Source organism: Pieris napi, chromosome 7, assembly GCF_905475465.1.
Source record: "Pieris napi chromosome 7, ilPieNapi1.2, whole genome shotgun sequence".
In the NCBI taxonomy this organism is placed as follows: Eukaryota; Metazoa; Arthropoda; class Insecta; order Lepidoptera; family Pieridae; genus Pieris; species Pieris napi.
In genome coordinates, this window is record NC_062240.1 from 12,755,860 (window position 1) to 12,780,482 (window position 24,623).

A 24,623-nucleotide genomic window follows, 5' to 3' on the forward strand; every position below is an offset into this window, starting at 1 on the left:
AAACGTATGCTTGACTGACTCTATTATAATCTAATGATGAAAATAATATAATTAATCAGTATTTTATAAAAATATACTAAGAAAACAAAATCCGATCACAGCTATTAAACCTATTTGTAATTCCGCGTTCATTTCGTAAGATTTCAAGAGTGTCGTGATAGGTTCGGGATGAGTTAGTCATGCAATACATTTAAGCATTCTCTTAGGTATAATATTACAAAACACGGATAATTGAGCCTATACGATTGCAAATCTATTTGACCTTTGCCCCGTAGATGGAGATAGCGTGAAATATTTACTAAGTGCTGGAGAGCGGCCGCACTGCGATTCTTTGCAGCAATTAAACGCGGATTGTATTACTGTTCAGGTTAAATGTCAAAGTCAACATTTTCAATCATTAATCGATACATAGCTAACGAACGTCTTATAGTTACGACTTTTCAAAACTTAGTCAAGTCAATAGAAATATCATTAATAGATTGTATATGAAAGAATTAAAAGTGTTCCATCGTGCATGCATATATGTGCTATAGTGCTGTATCGGTGCTTGAGAAAAACTGTAAAATTTTAACTAAACATTTTTATTAGAATAGAAGCTGCCGGGACTTAATTTCGCCTTAATATGATTTTACTTAGTCTACCGTTTAGTAGCTACATACCAATATATGGACCATTTTGCTATGCCATAGAGACCGTTCGCTTTTCCGGAATAGAAACCTAAGTACTCGTACTAAATAAATCTATTTTTGAAATTATACTTCTTTTGGCGGGATAGGGAAAAATGATGAAAGAAAATTGTTACGATGCGCGCGCACACCGTCACAAAACACCGACTTCCTAAAGTTAGCATAGTCAACATTTAAAAAAATGTCCGTTTCTTTAATTATGTAGAAATATTTTTTTTGTGATATTTAAATAACATTTATTTAACTAGATTATGCGTTATAATAAAACTTTCAATGTATTTCACTTTTTTCTATCGTTAGTGCCGTTTTTTCTACAAACAGAATAAGGCGAAAGATATTTTTTTAAAAGATTTTTATCTTGTAACGCTAAAGAAGTATAACTTCCGCCTTCGAGTTTTGCGCTTAGCAACATATTTCGCGATACATTTTTATTCACTTAGATATTTTCAAAAATAGTTGATATCTCTTTTTGGTTTGGACTATGGTTGTTAATTTATTCCGAGAAGGCTACCACTAAGTTAGATCGCGATTAAAATGCGTAGTCCGTAGTGCGCACTCAGCATAGAAGTCAATTGCACAATTTTATAAAGAGCGTGAGCCTTTAATTAAAGCGAGGTAAGTGATGAGTCGGCAAGTTAGTTGCACGTGTTTCGTCGTGTTCGATACCGTTAAATAATAAACAATCGTGCTTCTACGACACGTAATGTTACTTGACCTCTATGACCAAATTATTGGGTAACAATCTGAATTGAATAATACATATCAGGATCAGCACTTACTCCGCTGGCACTGTGACCCAAAAAGTGTCTTGGATAATGAGAAACTTTCCCGCTACTGTGGCATCTCCCGCCAGTATCTGGCTTTCAGCTGCAGCAGGTCCTCCTCTGTCAATCCAGCGGTAGATAGGCCGACCTACTGGTCTCCGACTAGCCTTTTTAAAGCTTGATCAGTTGCATCTTCCTTTTACAATGCGTATTACGTTGTTTACGCGAATGGTTTATCATTGCAGATTTGTAAATAAATATATAGTCTTCAAATGAATTAAATATGAATTCGATTATATATATCACTAAATTGTAAACTATTGATAATAACTTAAAAACATTACACAAGGAAGTCAAAAAAAGAATACATTACATAGAGTTACGCAATTCACGGTTATTCATCGGTCATTGACCTCCAGTTTCTTTTTCAATAAAATAATTAACATTGTTTGCATAATTTATCATACTAAGCTGTAGTATTTTTAGTCTGGTTTTACACTTTTGCCATGAATATGCAAGAGCCATCAAAAACATACCGTAAGTATTTCTGAGATCCATATCGGTTAATTTCTTCAGTCCTTACTTAAGTAATTTTTCCTTGATTTATACACTAAACTCTGATTATATTTTAAATTTGAAGCCTCTATGTCTGCTAGAGTTTGTGCCTTGCCTTAGAGTTTTCTTGGTCGATCAGTCAGTGAGCCAGTAACAAAATTGGACTAGTTATAATTCTTTAACTGGTTCAAATTGAATGAAATTTGAAATAAACCATGTTAATACAATACCTGCTTACTGGTGTCAGGCTTCTAATTATGTATATCCAAAAAAAAATGTGGTCAAAATGACCTGCCCTGGAATTCTGTAACTCACTTTTCGAAAAGTGAGTTACAGAATCGCAGGGCTGAACTTCTTAGAGAAATGGACTTGGCGGGCGCACTGCCCTGCCCCCAGATAGGTGTAATTACATTCACTGAATCAAATTAATCACTTCCTAATTCTTCCCTTTTATTGAGGTGCAATTAAAAACAATGACGTAAACGTATAAAGCGTTTGAGTAATTGAATTGTGTTTTTATTATATTATATAAGACGAACTAACTAAGAACTATATACATTATACATACTAAGAAACTAAATGCCGGCATCGCACTCGCGAGTCCTCTAGCATTGAGACTACAGTCCGATTCTCCCCTGTTTCATATAAAAATAATATTAAAAACCTTGCCTAAAGGGACTCCTTTTAATGATATATTTTAGTTTATGTTAAGTTTACTTATTTATTTAGATGTATATTATTTTATTTTTATGTTTAATTCTTTCCTATCGAAATAAATCATTCATGACTAAAAAAAAAAAATATTAAAAAACTAGTCTAATAACACAGCTCCAACAAAGAGTTGTAAAATTTCCTTTTTTATTACAATTTACTTATAAGATGAACTTGTCCTTTGCAATCTTGATACATTATGCACCACATTCAGATTCAAGGCGATTATGTATCACAATTGTTTTTACATAAGAACAAGGTAATATTTAATATTTATACAAGACAGCTTGTATATCACAATGCTGATTTAACTTATAAGTACTGGAATGTTAAGTATTCCTGTCTAATATTGGTCATAGCCAAGGGCGGATCCAGCTTAGGCGCCAGGAGGGGGTCACATAGTCGTGGTCAAGTCAAGAACTTATAATTTAATTTTGATAACAATAGATACAAGTAAAAAGTAGGTATTTTATTAATGTACGTAAGATATTTATTCTTTATTGATACTTTTCAAGTGTACAACACTAGAAAAACTTAACACATAATTTTGTGTACATACAGGTTGGTCCAACTAGTGACGTGAATAATTTTTTTTAGATTCCTCACACCTGAGGGCATACGAAAATACCCCATGTATGTTCCGCGATTTTTTGTAGTTTTCGAGTTATAATTTTTTTTGTGTTTTTTGAAAGTTTTCTGCGAGGTTTCAAAAATTCCTATCTTTTTTTATTTTGCAGTTTTTTTCTGTGAAATGATTGTCTTAAATGTTGTTCAAATAAAAAAAATCTCAGCTTCTTAAATTAGTTAAAGCTACTCAAAAAAGGTTTTAAAGTTAGAAGTTTAGTTTTTATCTGGATTTGTCCAAACATTCGACTTCAATTTAAAAATACAAAAATAAGTTTCCATAGCTTCTGGCTAAGTTTAGAAACTCCGCAGGGTTCTAAGCTACCAAAATCATAGAAAAAAATGGTACTTAATCGGTCTTTTATTGTTGTAATCGGTGTATTTTTTTTTTGGTGGATAGGCTAAAAATCATTGAAGCATTAAAAATGGTTTTTTTTCGACTTTTATTATTCTTATGGTAAATTAAACTTTATAATGTGATTTTAATTAATTTTAAAACCCGTAAAATAGCTGTAATCCACCTTTTAATGTGGATAGGCAAAAAATCATTGAAGCATTAAAACTGTTTTTTTTTTACTTTTATTTTTCTTATGGCAAATGTACAATGTACAACAATAAAAGATATGAATTTTTGAAACCTCGCTGGCAGAAAACATTCAAACACAAAAAATGTGTAACGCGAAAACTACAAAACATCGCGGAACATACATGGGGTATTTTCGTATACTGGGGGTATACGTGAAGAATCTAAAAAAAATTTATTGACGTCACTTGTTGGACCACCCTGTATACACGTACATATTACCATCTTCTCTTGAAGACATCCAGAGAAACACTATCACGTATTTTTTTTAAAGTGGAATCTCGCTGTTGGAATTTAGGGCCTTTACAGCTCAGCTCGGGCTGTTTTGGCGAGCTTAGCTCGGCCTGACTATCACGTACGGAATGAGCCTATTTATATTACATAACCGTGGTGAATGATTTGTCATAACAGCTAGAGGTATGTCGAGGGGTAATTACGCTAAACTCCGCAAAAGTGAAGAGATGGTACGACAAGGGATTTCATCAAACAAAATAGAAACAGACAAAATACATATATTATAATCAATAAATCAATTTTTCTTTAACGTGTTTTCCCGAAACGCGTTATTACGTCATTTACGTCAACGGGTACGTTTTCATGAACGTGGAGAAGTGCCAGTCCGGTTAGGCGATCTTCAACCATTGAAGATGTTAGCCACGATTTAATTCTGCGCAACGTAGAGAAAGACCTTTCTGCTGTCGCTTCGCTGACATGGTAGTGTATCCAATTTTCCTATATTATATATTCCTATACATATTGATGTCACAATTTAAAATAAGACTATGTTATGATATGTTGAAGTTTAGTCGTTCCGATTCCGATTGAGGTAAGGTCTAGCTAGACGTTTCATAGTCCACAAGCGCGCGCAAGTATGGCGCGGAAAATTCAAATTTTTGATGCGTTCGTTCCCAAACGTTTGCCATCATACAAAGTTATTATATTATATTAAATTAATTAAATACTGAAGGTATGTAGTTACATATAATCTGTATGGTCACAAATTTATATATAAAATCATTATGTTCAATTAGTGGTCCTGCTCAGGGGGGGGTCATGACCCCCATGACCCCCCCCCTGGATCCGCCGTTGGTCATAGCACAGAACATTAATTAATTCAAATGGTGAAAGTGTATTTTAAAACAGTGAGCGTGAGTGAAACTATTTCATTTTTAAATAAAAATGTGTTTTTTCGTTATAACAATTATGTCTAAGATTTGGGACTTTTAAGTAAATTATATCTCTATATTCTAAATATGTAAAGTATCTTAATAAAACTGTTATTTAAACATTAAATGATTTAAAATATACATACACAATAATATAAAATCTAAATATACATACATATATAATTTCTCATACAGTTTACATACTAACAATTACATGCTAGCAATTGCCTTATCCCTATATTTTTATCAGGATGTACCAATCGCCCTCGTAGCAAAGAATCCTTTTCGCGTTGGCAGTGGACCCGAAAAACTAATAATATTGTGGAAATAGCCATTTAGATGATAAATGTTTATTTTATTCACGGAATCACGGTCAGCGAGTCTTCCAAATGTATATTTTGCCCTTGCTATGTGAATCTAAACGTCTTGTTCTAAGTGATGTCATAAAGTACAGTTTTTATAACAATTAAAACAAAAAACATCCTTGAGCTTTTTGTTATACCATTAGACGCGGCTGCGTTGGCGATTATAAATTACTTACATATGAATTAGACTGTTGATAACTTAATAATGTGATTTATAAGTGTGTGAACTCTTGTTCGTACGCAAAGAATTCCTCAAATGGATTTTGTAAAACAAGAAAATGGTGGTGGTGTGTGGCGAAGAGTTACTTGCTAGTTAAAAAATATATTTAGATTTTAATAGTCCATATTATAATTGCTATTTACTAGAGCAGTGTTGGCCTAGTGGCTTCAGCTTGCGATTCTCATCTCTGAGGTCGTAGTTTCGATCTCCGGATGTGCACCAATGGACTGTCTATCTATGTGCGCATTTAACGATCGAACGGTGAAGGAAAACATCGTGAGGAAACCGGCTTGCCGTAGACACAAAAAGTTGACGGCGTGTGTCAGGCACAGGAGGCTGACCACCTACATGTGTATTAGATTGACAAATTATTAATAAACAGAGAAGAAATCTGAGACCCACACCTAAATAGGTTGTAGTGCCACTGATTTCTTTTATATACCATTTAAAAGATACTTGTACAGTTAGAAATAAATTGTAAACGAATATGTAATTGGAATTGGAAACTATAGGAATTTTAAGCAGTGCAATAAATATTCCATTTCACGTGTGGTATCATTTGCGACCTTAATGAAAAGTAATATAATTATTTAATTGTAACTGGTTTGAGGCGTTGACATTATTAATGAGTATATTTGATCTTTAATGTTAAGTTAAATTTTAATTATTATAGCAATTATAGTAATTGGTGAACTTTTATCTAAAGTTAAGACCAGGTTTTGATGTTTATTTAAAAATATTAACAGCACATATGCGCTAAACCTAAACATATTATTAATAATATTATTATATATATACCTGGGAAGAGGAAATAATATAACTTACAGTAATAATATACTTATCTATATACTATATTGTACTCGAATATAGGCTTACTCTTACTTACATACTCGTACATTCACGCATACTTAATGTCTTATACGACTTGTGTTGGTTGTAACACCAAGACTACTTTTTTTTTGTTTTAAACATGCACCATGTACCACGGAATAATTATCTAGTTACCCACAACACAGGGGCTACCTAGTGTGGATACTAGCGATAGATGAATTATCAAAAAGTCAAAAAAGTCCAAAATCATTTATTCATATATGTAACACACTGTACACTTATGAACGTCAAGAAAGAAATGTACATTAAATGCTTCTAATTTTACATTTACTGCCAGTTCTCAAATCAAGAGCGTAGAACGGAAGAGAACAACTAGCAATAAACTCTCCGCCACTCTTTTTAATCGCCAAGTTTTTTGTTTTACACAACGTTTGTAAGGAGCTGCAACCATGTTCCACACGACATCTCAAGTAATAAATAATAATAAATTAAAATTAAAACACAACCTGTGTCTGTCATAAAAGTATTAAGTAGTAAGTACTATTATTTATTTATATAAAAATCATAGAAGTACATCATACATTTCAACATGCAAAAACAAGTATTAGACCAGTGCCGATAATTTTTGAAACCTAAAAAAATTACAGTAGGATGAAACCCATCAGAAAAGCAGGGGAATATGATCAAAATGAAAGGAAAAATAAATTACGGTCGATCTGAGGTCGGGAAGGGGTAGAGGGGGGAGTTTTAAGGGTAAAAAACGGTTTATCTCGATTTCCGGCAAAACTAAAAGTCCTATCGAAGAAAGTTAAATGGCAAAGTTGTAGGTAATAAAAAGATCTAAAACTTTTGTATTCACGCATTTTTCACATAACCTCAAAATTTATGTGAAAAATTCAAAAAACCAAGTTTTTGGTTTTTAATTTTTATCTTTTACAAAAATATATTTTTTTTAACGAAATTTGGTGAAAACTTACCTTTCTATGTCCCAAATACGCTGTAATTTATTAGATTAAAAATATTTATTTGTTCACCTTATTTTGAATTAATATCGAAAAAACACCCTAATTTACAATCGAAAATTCTGACGTCAAAATTTCAGCTTTTTTAAAAAAGTTGGTGTGCTTTCAGTTCGTTGAAATCTCTTCTTTCCTATGGTAAAAAAATATATATCTATTACCATAGTAAATCTTCTCAGAAAACGCAAAAAATCGTATGCAGTAACGCCCAGACCTGTCATCCCCTTCCTTACTTCTCTATGAAATACGAAAATTTTAGCCCATCTAAAGGCTAAATTTTTTTTTTAGGTCACTCAGGTATATATAAGTTATCTTAAAATAGTAATAAATAGGCATCTGATTATAATTTAAAGAAGATTCATAGAGAAGTAGGGAAGGGGATGACGGGTCTGGGCGTTACTGCATACGATTTTTTGCATTTTCTGAGAAGATTTACTATGGTAATATATATATATTTTTTTACCATAGGAAAGTAGAGATTTCAACGAACTGAAAGCACACCAACTTTTTTAAAAAAGCTGAAATTTTGACGTCAGAATTTTCGATTGAAAATTAGGGTGTTTTTTCGATATTAATTCAAAATAAGGTGAACAAATAAATATTTTTAATCAAATAAATTACAGTGTATTTGGGACATAGAAAGGTAAGTTTTCACCAAATTTCGTTAAAAAAAAATATTTTTGTTAAAGATAAAAATAAAAAACCAAAAACTTGGTTTTTTTAATTTTTCGCATAAATTTTGAGGTTATGTGAAAAATGTGTGAATACAAAAGTTTTAGATCTTTTTATTACCTACAACTTTGCCATTTAACTTTCTTCGATAGGAATTTTAGTTTTGCCGGAAATCGAGATAAACCGTTTTTTACCCTTAAAACTCCCCCCCTCCCCTTCCCGACCTCAGATCGACCGTAATTTATTTTTCCTTTCATTTTGATCATATTCCCCTGCTTTTCTAATGGGTTTCATCCTACTGTAATTTTTTTCACTTTTTATTTATTTTAAAGGCTATCTGCACTGGTCTATATGTACAAATAAAGTTAACAAAACTATGACATTTAAAATAACATTTTCCTAATTCCTTGCAAAATGCGCCATCTCAATGTACAATCGTGTTATTGCTACAAAAGTGCAGCAAAAACTGTTAACACAAATTTATTACGTGGCAATTTGTAATTGCACTTGTTCAATGACCAGTTCATTATCTACGATTTAAATGTATAATGTAAATATCAATGCTTTTAGCGTCTTGCAGTTTTTGTTGGCTGGCATTTTATATTTCCTGGAATTGATGATCTTGGTCAATTTTATTTGATCGTTAAGAAGCATTAGATAGTAGATATGTGTAACACAAATCAATTAAAAGATCAAATCTATTAAAAACCAAAGACTTAAGTGGAATAATAAGGTGTATATCAGAATGGCAGTAGGTATTAACTAAACCTAGTGGCATAAAAAGCAGGGGCTGCATTGGTGGATTTACCAAGTATCTGCATCCATTCTCGGAAACTTTTACTAATGAATAAACGAAATAATAATTAAAAACTTAGCATTCACTCAGCATTGAAGTCTGTATGCCTTGGTTGTTTTTGACGTGATAACGTCTTTAAAATCGTTTTAGTCGGGTGACATGTTCAGAAACTTGTGTCACACCAAAACCTCACGAGCGCGATCGCAGGTATAACGAGAGAGAGACGGACCTATCTCCCGTCTCATCTCGAGCGCTGCCAGTCATTCCGTGAACGTATGAAGAAAAATGTATATCATAGTCGAATAAGTAAACTTGTCATTTTACACCCGAAATTTATCATCAAAAGTGTGAATAAAACGATAGATGTAATTTAAAATTTGAAAAAATTGTTATCTTCATTAATTCCTTACTTCCCAAAAACTTATATCACCAATAAGACGTTATCACGTAAACATCTCGATCGTAAACCTACTTTACAAACAACCAATATTTTTTTGTGATAAATTTTGCTGCCTGTTGTCTCACAATATAAACATCAGCTGTGTTCTAACGCGTGCAATGTGGCTTATTAGTTATTAGGTTATTAATAGTAGCAGAATACCGCCCCTGGAAACTGACCATAAAGGGGCAGTAATAACAAATTACTATTTCTTACAAATGATATAATTTACGACGTAAATGCAATGTAAATATAATTATTAGTAAGTATGTCTTTGCCTGTACTCTGTAATTATAAAAATTACTGCTTCTTCGTGGCGTAATAACAACATACAAGTCATCATTCTAGACCCAGCTTAAGAGGTCTAGACTACTTCAAACTGTATTGTATATGTGAGATGAGTCTTACATATTTATTTTATTTATTTCGTTATCCTCCAGCTAACATATTATATGATATTTAATAAAAAATATCTGAAATACATTATATGAACAATAAGGTTCAAACACTTACGAAAGTAATAAAAATACTATTACAAATTATTCAAACTAAACTAAGTATCACCTAATTTGGCTTTGTTGTGTGATAATGTAAACGTGTTTGGGGTGTGTTCATGATGCAGGTGATTTTGCGCTATGGATATTCAAGTCAAGGCTTAAATATTGGTCGTTGTATGTCCGGGCTGCGCGATACAAAACTGAGTTTTTTACATAGTGTTGATTTGAGGAACATGAAACAAAGCACGATTACGAGTCTGGTAGGTAGGAACAAGGAAGGCAATTTTTATAGAAGTGAGCTGCTGCTTATTTCTGTTGAAGTCATGTAGTAGCAATAAATAGTATTGTTTTCATCGAGAGTCTTTATATAAATAATAATGCTAATTCAGTGGGACAAGATTGGGAGAAAATGCTCAAGATAGAGAGAAATGGAGCCAATTGGAGGAGCCCTATACTCTATAATAATTTCTGTATAAAATGTTATGTGTGTGTAATGTGTATATTTTCTAAAGATGGATGAATGTTTCAAGAAATAAATGAGGTTTAATTATTATTAATGTTAATGCATCGTATTTCAAACTCAAACTTAAAATAACTATATTCATATAAGTAGGTAACCAAGTACAATTATGAATGTCAACAGAAAAGATGTTAAATTCATTCTAAATTTAAATTTCCTACCAGTTCAAGGGCGGAGCGGACAAGAGGAACTGGCAAGAAACTCTCCGCCACTCTTTTTAATCGCCAAGTTTTGAGTCATACCTACAAACTGTTTGAACTGGAGAAAATCAATCCCAATGATTAGAATCATTTAAATAATCGACAAGCTTATAAAAAGCGTTATTGATTAATTTACGTTTAACGAGAGTTTTGAATTTATTCAGTGATAATTCTCTAATTTCGCTGGGAGTTGTAAAAACGAATACAATTTCCATATAAGGAGTTGTATTATCTTCTGGAGCCTCTTTGGTCGTACGCTTAGATTAGTTCTGTTTCGAGTATTATATTGGTGAAAGTCACCATTTGTTTTAAGATCGTTCGATCTATTGCCAGATAGTGTCATAATATTTAATTCCTTAAACTTATTCTCTTTTGAAACGTTTAACTTAACTTTTTATAAGGCAATTCAAAAAATTCAAAATTCAAAAATGAATTGTCTGTCTTTATGACTTGTCTGTAAAGAAATACATATAAATGTTTCGAATTTTACATTTAGTGCAAGTTCTCAAATCAAGGGCGTAGAACGGAAGAGAAGAACTGGCAATAAAGTCTCCGCCACTCTTTTTAATCGCCATGTTTTTTTTTTAAACAACGTTTGTAAGGAGCTGCAACCATTAAACCATGTTCCACATGACATCTTAAGTAATTAATAATAATAACATAAATTAAAAACAAAGAGTTGTCCTCTATCAGCAAGAGGCATTGTGAAATAGGAGATAGAGGCGCAGCAATTGGCTGCGGACCACCCCAATGCCCACCGACATACTTCTTATTTAATACCAGTACGAGTATTCCGGTTATACATTTGAAAGCAATATGTTCATGAGAAGTGGTATCATCTAACATCAGGTGATATTTTTGTCCATTTGACCTCTGTTATAAAAATATATGTAATATAAATAATGCATAATGGATGTTGTTCTATTATCTAAGATCATAATACATGTATAATGGCCATTACCATACTGGTTGCTATTTAAATCAACAATTATAATTAATTCTAAGAAATGCGTATTCAATTAATGTAGTGTAGGTGTAAAAAATGCGTTCATTATGTGACAAAGAATATATGATCAGGTGATACTTGAAGGTTCATGTTCGAGACAAACGAATGAGAATTTTTTCATATCTAGTAAGTACTTCGACCAACTCTTCTCGTTCCACAAGTGAGTTTATTAAGGCAGTTTTTGCAGCGCACCACCACTATGTGGAACCAGGTCCCCACAGAAGTATTTTCGAACCAATTCGACTTAGGGTCCTTCTAGAGCGTACCAATTCTTGAAAGGCGCTCCGGCGATGTGAGTGTCCAGCGGTGGTATCTCGTAACATCAGCGTGATATCCTTTAACATCAGTGAGCCTCCTGCCCGTTTTCCTCCTGTAACATAACAAAAAAATCAACTAGAAACTGACTTGACATTGTTACTTTAGAACTGGTGCCAAAGTTATATTTAACACAATAATACAAAACTAACAGGAACTTAAAACAATTGGGAGGAGAACAGTAGCTGTCATTGCGATTTCTCATGAACGCTCCACTATACTACCTACTACTAAGCCAGTACATAAAAACCAAAACTATGTGATACTTGGCGCTAATTCTCGGCTCTGAATTTACCCTAACTTAGCCTAGAGCAGTATCGGCCTAGTGGCTTCAGCATGCGAATCTCATCCTTGAGGTCTTAGGTTCGATCTCCGGCTGCAACAATGAACTTTCTTTCTATGTGCGCTTGAACGGTGAAGGAAACCATCGTGAGGAAACCAAAACCGAACCGATCTTAGACCCAAAAAGTCGTAGTAGTCGAAGTAGTAGATTAAAAAATGATTATGAAACAGATTCAGTCATCTGAGGCCCAGACCTAAAGAGGTTGTAGCGCCACTGATTATTATTTGGTCCACAACCTTCACATACATAATAAAAATGCTCGCTAATAAATATGCCAACAATATTATTACACAATACACTGCATAGAGACCCCGGTTATTCAAATAGTACACGTTCATTCCCTTGGAAAACATGCGAATTAGTTGGCATCAAAAAGAATTTCACAACGCAAATACATTACCGACATATGATATTTATTACCGACGCAGCAAGAATGTAAGAATTCGATTCCTTCACACGTTTAGGGGCATATAACTACGAATGGCAGGGCAACATCTGCATATAAAGAGCCGGCTGTGCAATAATTGATGTGCCGTGATTATATCGATTACGATTCGTATCTAATATGGCGTAGCCTGCCAATTAGATCTCCTACGTCCTATTTCACATCATTAAAGTCATATTTCTGTCTCTATGAAGGCTAAGGAATGTGGTATTTATTTGGAGACCGAATCGATCGGAATGCCGAGAACTCCTTAAGCGTGGCATGGAACTTTTTGAATATTCTATATATATATATATAGAATCTGTTTTCACGTGGCAGTGTTGGCCTAGTGGCTTCAGCGTGCGTCTCTCATCCCTGAGGTCGTAGGCTCGAGCCCCGGCTGTGCACCAATGGACTTTGTTTCTATGTGCGCATTTAACATTCGCTCGAACGGTGAAGGAAAACATCGTGAGGAAACCGGCTTGTCTTATACCCACGGCGATGGATTGTGTCAGGCACAGAAGGCTAATCACCTATTAAGTTGATAATTCATCATGAAACAGATACAGAAATCTGAGGCACATACCTAAAAAGGCTCAGTTGTGAACTGCAAAGACAGTTCTTCATTGGCTTCAGTGGAATTAATGATAGCTACAAAAATAAGATGTACGAGTATTCTTTATTTGTATTAAGAAATCAAAATCTAGCAAAACGCGTTAATGGTTTGATTAACCGCATATTTTAGTAATGCAAGCAGTGTTTATGTACAGTTATAGAATTTAATGTTAAAAACATCTTATCTGCCATCATTACAAAATATCACATATTAAAACCGCATTCTGTTTTATATAATTTAGATGAGTTAAGTTAAAAGTTATGTATGATGAATTACTTTATGATAATTATGAACATATTTCGACTACTTTTGAGTAATTAATTGCAGTTCCGCTCACTGTTATTAAATGTCTTAATAGGTATTTCAATACTATGACAAGGAGAAAACTTGATAGCTTATTACAAATATAAGTTCCTTTCTTTCAAAATACTATGGTACTTAAGAAGAATTGTTACTTTTTGTCCATTCTCTTGATTGGCATCAAAAAAATAAGGGGTGTTTTAGTTCACATTTGAGTCGCTACTATTCTCAGTCGAGGCAAGCAATTTTTAGAAAATCATTAAATGCAGTAATACCTTTCAAAATAAAATAAAGTCTTCATTTAGCAAAATATCCTATCTACGATATTTAAGGTACTTTCTCTTGATGTCCCAATGACGATGAATTAGTCTTAGGACGCCCTGTATATAGCACATATAAGGAGAATTTCAAATTATAACAATGTTCCGAAGGTTCGCATGGAATGAAGCCCGTTTGACTACGAATTTCATTTAATATAAATTTAAAAGAGCACAGTTGTCCTAGTGGCTTCAGCGTGTGACTCTGATCCCTGAAGTCGTAAGTTCGATCCCCGGCTGTGCACCAATAGAGTTTATGTCTATGTGCGCTCGAAGGGTGAATGCATCGGAATCAAATATTAGCATCACAAAGCTATATTTCAAATGCTTACCGATTTGGAATGACAAATCGTTGACACAGTTAACTGTTATATTGGAAACAACATCAACGGAATAATTTAATAGTTTTTATCAAGATAATAATACAATGCCCCATCAAACCTTTGTCATTGCCAAGTATTTATAATGCATCTGAGAAGTTAGATTATATATTATCACAAAAGGCATGTTATATATTCTAATAATAATTCTTGAGGAACAAATTTAAAAGAGCCTTAATAAGCGACTATAAGATGCACTTTAGTTAATATATAAATAAATAAATCAGTGGCGCTACAACCTTTTTAGGTCTGGGCCTCAGATTTCTGTATTGTATTTATAACTTTCTGTTTCTGTATCACGCTGTCGACTTTATGGCTCTAACACAATCCGATTTCCTCACGATGTGTACCTTCACTGTTCGAGCGAATGTTAAATGCGCACATACAAAATCCATTGGTGCACAGCCCGGGATCGAACCTAAGACCTTAGGGATGAGAGCCGCACGCTGAAGCCACTAGGCCAACACTGCTCTTAATATGTTTTATATAATATGAGGCTCTTAGAAGTAAGTGCCGATTCACAGCTGTTCTGAACTATTTAACACTAAAATCATTGAAATTCATCCACGGACGGAACAGTTATACTTGTACAATGTACATACATAGTGTACACTGTACAAGTCAGGTAGACTTAGAATAATAGTAGGATTTTTCCCCAAGTTGTATATTTCTGTTAATTTATTAGTACTATCCGCCAATCTGATCTTCGATGAATAACTGAAGCTAGTCGTCAAGAGTCATCTATATATTTTATAATGATCACATTGACTCATCAGCTCTAAAATAAATACTAAGCTACTTATAAAATAATCAATCAAGAAACGAAAAGTCAAATAAACACACTGATTTATTACGAAATGGCAATCTCAAATCAACTTATTTGAATGTAATCTCTGATTTATAAAAACAAAAGCACTATTTCGTATCGGTCGATCATAAAAGCAATTTGACAGAATATAAGATACAAAAAATAACAAGAAATAAATAAGAACCAATACGACTTAGGGACTTAGTCCGGCAACGCACTTCTGGCAATCAATGTGAGTGCCCATGTCCTGTCCGTTGGCCTCCTATTACATAACGAAAACATAAGATATCATAGATCGTCTAACAATAGGAGCTAATACGCGTTAATTCAACTTAATAACGTCGCTATATTTATGACTTCTGCATTCATATACAAATGCGTAACGATAAAATGATAATTAATTCGATCAGAGGCATAGTTTCATCACAAGTTTAATGTATGCAAACAGACGTCCTTCAAAGCCATCTTGAAAGCCTTTATTTGATGCGAAAGTCAGGTATATTGCATAAATTCTTGTCATCTTTAAAATAGTACCTGTCGATTTCAACACATTATGTAGCTATAAAAATTAACTATGGCGATAAAATATATAGCATTTTAGATTACAAGTATATTGTTAATATCTATAACATCAGTATAATAAAAAATTCTATTATAAACATTACACTGTGTTTACTAATTTTAATAAAGGTTTAGAAAATAAAGTTTCGTTTTGAAATTGTTATATGTATAAATGTATTTACATTGTTTATGATGTACATACATGTATTTCATTATTAATAACATTTTTTGTTTAAAATTTGTTAAATACGTTTAAAAACCAAACAAAATCCGTGTAATCTTCTTTTTCCGTTACATGATGTCAAATACTCTAACAACAAATGTGTAATTAGCCAATGTTCTAAATTCTACATTTAAATGTCAAACAGTGTAATGATAGTTTCCGGTTTATGTAGCTTTATTTCCTGATTCATTCAGTTAGACCATTATGTTACATTACAAAATAAGAGTTTATAATGAGCTGGAAGAATTAAGCGAAACAATAACATATTTAGCAAGATCACTAGGTACCTAATTTCAATTGACAAAATAATAGTAATATTGGAGCTGGCTTTTTTACGTCATCTATCAAGAAAACCCAAATTCAATGTAGTTGTTATGATATCTATAACACTTATGTTACGTGGTACACAACTTATATTATAAATGGGATTTCAATTTCCGTTGAGGTTACGTAGCTATCTATCTATTTTCTTTAAGTCTCTTTAAATATATACGCGTTTATATTTGTAGACTAAAATAATGCACAAGGTTCGTAAAATACAAATCTTTCCGATTTATAATATAAGTATTAATAACAGCTTATTGTGGTGATTTCACATTTTTATATAATTCTAAATTCTTTGTCTAAATAATCTATATATATAAAAGAAAGTCGTGTTTGTTACAACACTTATAACTCGAGAACGGCTGGACCGATTGCCATGGTTTTTGATTTGTTGGATTTGTTTTCGTCCCGAATAGCAGAATAAGCAATAAAATATCGGATAAGTTATTGAATAACAATTAATTAATTAATTAATTTTACGAATGCAAAAACCATATGGTGCCATCTGTTGACAAAACTACGCATCATTTTACGTCGAATTCGTGTCAGTTCAAGAAATTCCAATCTTGAGGTGAATGAGGAGATGCATAACCATGCTTTGATCCTGATCAAAAGATGTTGGATATCAGAAAGTGCTTAACATGCAGTATCGCCATATTGACGCTAGAGAGAAGATGCCTAATGTGTAAAACTGCCATTCTTCTTTCGCAATGGCAAGCAATAAAACATTTCTGTATTTGCAAAAAAGTTGTATTAATGTAATACTTAACATTAATGGAATCCTAAAATAAGCTTAATTAAAGTAACAACGATATTATAAGGTTGTAGGGCGGAACGAAGTTAGCCAGGTCAGCTAGTTATAAAATAAAGAAACATGCAATAATGCAACTGTCAACCTTTCAACAACTTCGTGACTGGTGGCTGACTAGTTGTAGACAATTATGACAGCGGATAACACTTTAAGTGACAAGCCGTATGATTACACATAATGCAATAATGAAGAATGCCTTTAAATATTTTTTTTGTGTACCAATAATAATATATTGTTTTCGTTTGTTTCAGGACAGGTCAAAAATTTTATGAAGCGGTAATATAAGGAAGAAAATAAAACATGCAGTCGTCTTTAAAATTGCAGGTAATGTGCATAAAAGTAATAAAATGTTGTAACATAGTCTTATAAGATGCGGGTATTTTTTTATTTTTTGTATTACATAAATTTCCCACTATCCCCGACTCTTGTGGTGCGGGACTTTATTTTATACATATATTTGCGTACATACATTAAGAGATTTCCTAATATATATATCCATATATTATACAAATACATATATTACTACATATTTCTATTTTATATTCATGTGCTAGTGGGGGCTCGTCTCACCTCTGCTACGCTCTTATTACCGTGAGTGACACATCTCACTACCTTACTGCAGAAATCTTCTAGTTGCGATCTGAAGCTTCTTAATATTTCGGGTAAATGCACGGTTGTAACCTTTATATCTATCTGTAGATGCGAGTATTTAGGATAAAGTACTTTGGTTAGAATGATATCTCTTTTTGTTAAACGGCATTGTTTCATCCAATATCCTCACGTAATTACTACAAACGTGGATATTATATAGAAAACGCTTACCACTAAAAATAGCATCCTTTTAACGACTTTTCCCGAATTTTACTTCAAATATTATTTGCTATAATTTAGCTAGAAGCGTGACGAATCCTGAGATCGTGTGTTTTCACCCATACCTATCTTGCTTGTGTCTGCAATTAACACATTCCTAAAATAAATGTTATCACGGATCGACGCCAAAACTATTGGTTTGTTTATAAAAATTATATTTATAAGCACGTAAATAAAGATATCTGACATATGAATCTCTTAAACTCAAAATAACTTTATTCATATAGGTAAACAAGTACACTTTTGAACGTCAGAAAAGAAGTCAAATTTATTGTAAATTTACATTTACTACCAGTTCGCAAGTCAAGGGCGTAAAGCGGGCAAGAAACTTTCCGCCACTCTTTTTAATCGCTAAGTTTTGAGACATACAAATTGTTTGAACTGGAGCAAATCAATCCCAAGGATTAGGTTCATTTAAATATTCGTCAAATTTGATGATTTAATACCTGTGATGCTAGTGTTATTTATATACACTATTTAAGAATATATTAAACAAATTAAGAAAACTATTTATGTATTATTATTGATAAACAAAGGTAATACTAATTGCAATAAGAGTTAGTACATGTGAATTTGAATGAAACAAATCAGCACATCAAATTAATTATGAACAGATAAACCTATTTCCACAGAATAAAATTTGGCAACGCATTATTAGATAACCTAATAGATTCATCAAGATTTAGATAAAATGTTGAATTTAATAACGTCGTTGCAAATCCACAATTCTCCTCGGATGTGCTAACTACTCAAAAACAATGGTGATTGTTGTTCTATCTATATATCTATAAGAGTGTATACAGTTGTCTGTACATAGATTTTTTGAATTTCGTATAACATTTAACAGCTGGCGGTAACATTACCCTTACATGGGTCATTGCAATGGGCTACATGTGCCCTTTTTAGTTTATGATTTAATATACTTTAAAGCTAATTTAAACCTACTAATTTCTAGACTTATGATTGACTGCTTGAAAAAATAAATTATTATAATATTTTTTATCTGTGATCAAAAAGTTTATTTTAATAAATAAAATACATATTAAATAGTTTTTCTGAAATTACTCAATCAGTACATTTTTTGTGGTTTTGGTACCTGACAAAAATATTTTAAATATGCATTTAGTAGTTTTACAAGTCATAGAGGGTCTTGGCCACTAATCTTTTACATCGATAATTTATCTTTATACGCAGGTAATCAGCGTTCTATGACAAACACACATCGTCAATTTGGCCGCGCCGATTTCCTTAACGTATACATAGAAATTCCCCTGTACAAATGCACCACCTCTGGATCGATATGCTTTTACTTCTAGGATAACAACATTAAATAGTGTACAACCAAAATACCGCGAAGTTTGCGTAACCAGAGAATAAATCATAAATTACAGCAATATTTTATTAAATCTACCGTAAAATAACCTCTTTGAATACGCTTAAATAATAATTGGCAAGATAACTGAGATTTGACCTTTTGTTTTGAATAGATATTTTTCAAGTCGATTGTTTAAAAGCATCATTTAGTTTCTGTCTAGGAAATTTATTTCAACGCGTTGCGAATTAATATTAGAGCAGGTTATCTTGGTAATTTGTATAGTTTATCTTTTGTGAGTGATCTGGAACTATTACCAAATTGTATTATTCAGGATCGTAATATATCTATATTTGTTAGTAAATAAATTGATAAACAATTGGGTAGTGTCCATTGCTGACTTTTGTCTTAATTGTATAAATCGTTTTCTTTTTATTTTAGTTATAAATGGCCATAGACAGAAGTTCTAGCAGATCTCGCTGTAGTGCCAGTTGTAGCTGATACATATAGTTTTGTTGTTTTGTTGTGTATTTCTTTTTGCTTCTAACTATACAATAATTGTCTTAACAATTATTACCAATAGTTGTCTTTAAAAACATACTAAAGTTAGACATATGCTAAACCTTTACAACTTAACATAATTTATATATCGTAACATTTAATGTCCCTTTTGCGAAATTCGCAAGAATATTTTTTTGGAACCAGTATTACGTCTATATTTAGTAGGCCTGGTGCCTACTACTCATAGGAACCGCAAATTATTAGAATATTTCATGTATGTAAACAGCGTTTATGTACTGACACTAATATTTTTTTTACTATTAATTTAAATATTCTTTAATACAGACTAACATATTATCCCCTAAATATATCAATACTATCTAATATATAAATTTCTCGTGTCACAATGTTCGTTCCCATACTCCTCCGAAACGGCTCGACCGATTCCTATGATTTTTTTATGGATGTTCAGTAAGTCTGAGGATCGGCTACTATAATCGGCCCTACATTTTTATTTTTATTTTTAGATGAAAAAAATTGCTTTTATTTTTTATGATAAGCATACAAAAATACATACAACCCTTAATTTTCAAACCCCTCTACGATCAACCCCTATTTTTTATTATTGATAGTTATTTTTATTGAACTAAAAAAATGTTTTCTTGAAAAAATATACATGGCAAAACAACGTTTGCCGGGTCAGCTAGTAGTTTTATATTACTTACAAATATACAGTACAAATTACCCAGACAAACTGCTCTATTGATTGACAGGCGCTTGTTGAAATAAATTACTAGACAGATATGTTTTAAGTAGTCGAGTTGAAAAATATGTATTCGAAACAATATGTACATACTTCTGTTGTTTGTTTATTTGTTTGTGGTTTCATGTTAACCCTTTTTATTTTGAATTCTTATTTCGTTTATGTCCACATATTCACCTTCTTTGTCCTAATTTTGTAGCCGAAAAACATTGATTTAAAATATATGTAGATTAGCTGACCCGGCGAACTTCGTACCGCCTAATATTAAAAGAATATCGTATTACATATTTGCTGAACTTAATTTATGATTTCATGAAAGTAATACAATAAATATAAAATTAATGATATGTTGTATATTTAAGCAGCTTAATTTATTTTCTTTAATTTAAACAAATTAAATTTGTGAACGTAGGCATATATATTTGACAATCCTTTTTCATTACTGACATTATATTCAGCAAGTTGATTGATTATTATCGATATTTAATTAAATGTCTAGAGATTCAATTAACTCTCTGAATTAACTACTTTACTTTTCGATTCGAACTCTTTCTTTAAGTGCGTTCTTTAATTTGAGGCGAGAGTTTTCCGTATCGACGGGAGTTATAAGTGTACGACTCGTTTTATATATTAAGATTTATATAGCATACATTAAAGCATATGTTACAGTTGTTGACTTGCCTGGCATTGTACGCGTGTAGCGTGCAGGCGATCATGGTTAAGTTCGGCACGAAGGGTGGTCCCATAGAACCTCCCACGCCGGAGCCACCAACCGCTTCGCCTCGGGTCTTCCATGCGCCTGCGCCAGTCTGGGAGGAACGGACTAACGACGCACCGGATCCTAACGCTCATTGGTATTATATTACATATGTATAGTAAATTCTAGTTTACTGATAATATATTCCTGATATTTACATAGATAAGTAAGCAATTACGTTTACGAAGAAAGCCATTTTAAAAAAGTCTTATAAATGTTGAGGTAGTGTTGGTATAGTAATTTCAGCGGGCAATTCTCATCCCTGAGATCATAGGTTCGATCCCCGGCTGCAATGTACTTCTATGTGCCTATTTAACACTCGCTCGTGCGGTGAATGAAAACATCGTAAGGAAACCGACGTACCCAAAAAGTCGACAGTGTGTCAGGCACAGAAGGTTGATAACCTGCTTGCCTATTAGAAATGATCACGGAACAGATACATAAATCTGAGGCCCAGACCTAAAAGGTTATAGCGCCCTTGGTATATGATCTTGAACTATTTTTATATGCTGGTATTCGATTTTCGAGATTTCAGCTACGTCTCGACTTTACATAGATTTATTTATTTATATAAATAATTGATTTGCAGGCGACCCTTCATCCCCAAACAGACCTACACTCAGGTTTTCTTTAACGCACCAACGACCCAGCAACCGATCAACAACGCCCAACGTTTTGTTAACTTGTATGCACCTAGCCAACCTAAAACAAATGAATACAACCCTTCTCAAGTACTAAGCTCTCAAGCCCTTCCCGGATTCGGTCTTCGGTACTTTGTGCCCACCTATGATTGGCAGAAGAAAGACTACAGACAAGAAGATGCAAGACATAATCAGGTAGAAACTAACCACGTGGAAAGCGCGAGAGATTCATCAAGTGATCTATTGTGGAAATATGAGAAGGACGCCGTGAGAAGAACTCTTAGGAATACTTTGGAGGTATGTTATCATACTATTTTTACAAGAATTATTCGGTTCAAATATACTTTCTTTCGCAGAGAATAACATTCACTTAGTGAGAAAAATTTATTGAAGTTAAAAAATAAAATACTAGTTATTAACAATACGTACAATATTTTTTTAAATATTTCGTTACAACTCCGATCCAATTATTTCCTAACAAACAATAAAGGATATATAAAAATGTTGAGAAATGTTCTGTGTGTCGGAAAACTGATATTTATTTTCAACACACAAATATACATTATTTACAATATTATTAACCTACAGAGTAATTATAGTTAAAAATTAATTAATAGAAAATTAAAACAAATTTAAAACGTTTGGTCCCTGTGGCAGTGTACAATGGCAGCATTTCCTCGATGTATTGCGATACTTATTGTTATATGACACTGTCTGATCTGTTCTTCTAAAATTTTCTTTTACATAACAATAAAAGTAGTCCTGATGTGGCTTCCAAAGCGACCGTCATTAAAAACCGATTACCAAAAGTTAAACCGTTTCTCACAAAAACGATTCATATAGGAAATTAACTATTTCCTTACTATTTTCAGCAAATTATTATGCCTTAAAGGTAATTAATCATTGTTTCTTTTAGTCCACAGTTCCAGTGTTCCAGTGGCAATGGCCGGCGTATGTACAACCTCGACATTAATAGTACCTTAAACTTTTAAGCTTAAAAGCATCGCATTATCCTCGCATTCCGTCATTTTAAAACAGGATAAAACATATGCTTTCACATATAGAGGTATATATTTTTTTTAATTTTAGACGATTGAGAAATGTATATTAAATACATAATATACATTGTTACGTTGTATAACATTCGAGTACAAAACAAAAAATATCACTTTAATAAGATTCACTTGTCATGCAACTAGGTGTTAGTTAACATAGCTGTCAGAACAATAGATAATGTCACCAAAACGAGTATAATTGTTTTCTAAACTCATTAAAGACTCTGGCAAGAAATAAGTTTTCTAGAAATTAAATTAATGGTGTGGTGTTATAAATAAATATACGTTATACAATTAACTATGAGCTGCGACACAAAAAGAAATATAAAATCAATCCTTTTAGATATTCCTGTTGCAATACGAATATTATGTGAAATTTGTTTAGGGAATGAGATATGAAAAATAGAATTTTAAGTACTGTGATGATGTAGATTATTTAGCGTAAAATAAAAGTGCCAGATAATAAAATAAAATTAACTAAATTTTAAATATATCCAAGCATTTTCGTCATAAATAGAAAAACTAATTCGTAAGCAAAAATCTGTTGAAATAGAAATTATATGTTTTATGCAGAATTAATTTGTTTATTGCTTCTGTTATGTATAATGGGCACATGTGGAAGACACAAATAAGATAGGAAGGGCTTTAGGACCTGGGATACAGATTAAAATTTATAAAGTTATGATCATGTATTTTTGTTACATGAGGCACATGCGTTGCCTACATTATTCTTCTTTTCTTATCTGTTCGGTGAGTACATGTCTATTACGAATAACGTTAATATTACTTATGATAAATCAATTAGTATTGTTGTTGTTAATTTCATACCTATTTTAGTAGCCGGGAAATTCAAGCAATTTATTATTTTGGCATTGAATAAACTGACTATAAATGACAATAAAAAATAATTTCAAAGTTATATTACAAAAACATAATTAAAATTATTTAAAAATTCTAGGCATTTTAATTATGTAATATCTTACATGCTGTGATAGTAATGATGTTCCGTAATAGCCATAGACAATTTCTTAAATTGACGAAAAAAATGTCATTACCGAAATGATGTATTGTTGAGTTTGATCACGAACCGTATCAAATTCTAGTATAATGTTCTCGTTTAAAATACATTTGTAAAAGTTATTCAATGTTTAAGTTAATTCCCTTAGTTATTGTTATATTTACGATAGATTTATGGAATGTTTATAATTTAAGATATTGTAAATATGTATAATAAATTTTTATGTCTTATAAAACATTATTTATTTTTTACCAATGTGCCGTGCCGTGCACAATTTCTATAAAGCATTTGACAGGACGTAGAAAATTTCATTATTCTAAAGTTTTTTTTTAATTTCATCAAGTGATAGACTCATAGTCTCCAAAACTATACAGTATACACTGTTATAAAAGGAGAGCTGGATAGAAACCGGTGGAAACAGATTGTCCGCTCTAGATGTTTCTGACCACGTCGCTAAGACATTAGCTATCGACTGAAGAGAGAGATCATTTAAAAAGTAGGAGACTCAAAACTTACCCTAACTCTAAAGTCCGTACTTCAAGCGTCATTGATGTTCTAGAAAACAGGTCTAAGTGGTCACTCTAAAAGTGAATTAATTATCTTCAATATAAATATATGTACTTGGATCCT

At 32.3% G+C, this 24,623-nt stretch overlaps 1 protein-coding gene across 2 annotated transcripts in view; it reads left to right on the forward strand.

The window, feature by feature from the left end:
- LOC125050983 overlaps window positions 1-23,301 on the forward strand; it is a 35,448-nt gene extending 12,147 nt beyond the window's left edge. The window contains exons 2-5 of one of the 2 annotated variants that reach the window (XM_047651093.1): window positions 17,328-17,400; window positions 21,192-21,376; window positions 21,869-22,217; window positions 22,837-23,301. In XM_047651093.1, coding sequence (XP_047507049.1) covers window positions 17,377-17,400; window positions 21,192-21,376; window positions 21,869-22,217; window positions 22,837-22,893 — 615 coding nt within the window. In that variant the 5' untranslated portion in view covers window positions 17,328-17,376 and the 3' untranslated portion in view covers window positions 22,894-23,301. The remainder of the gene's footprint in view (window positions 1-17,327; window positions 17,401-21,191; window positions 21,377-21,868; window positions 22,218-22,836) is intronic. The other variant, XM_047651094.1, reaches the window with a different exon arrangement.
- The last annotated feature ends 1,322 nt before the right edge of the window (window positions 23,302-24,623 follow it).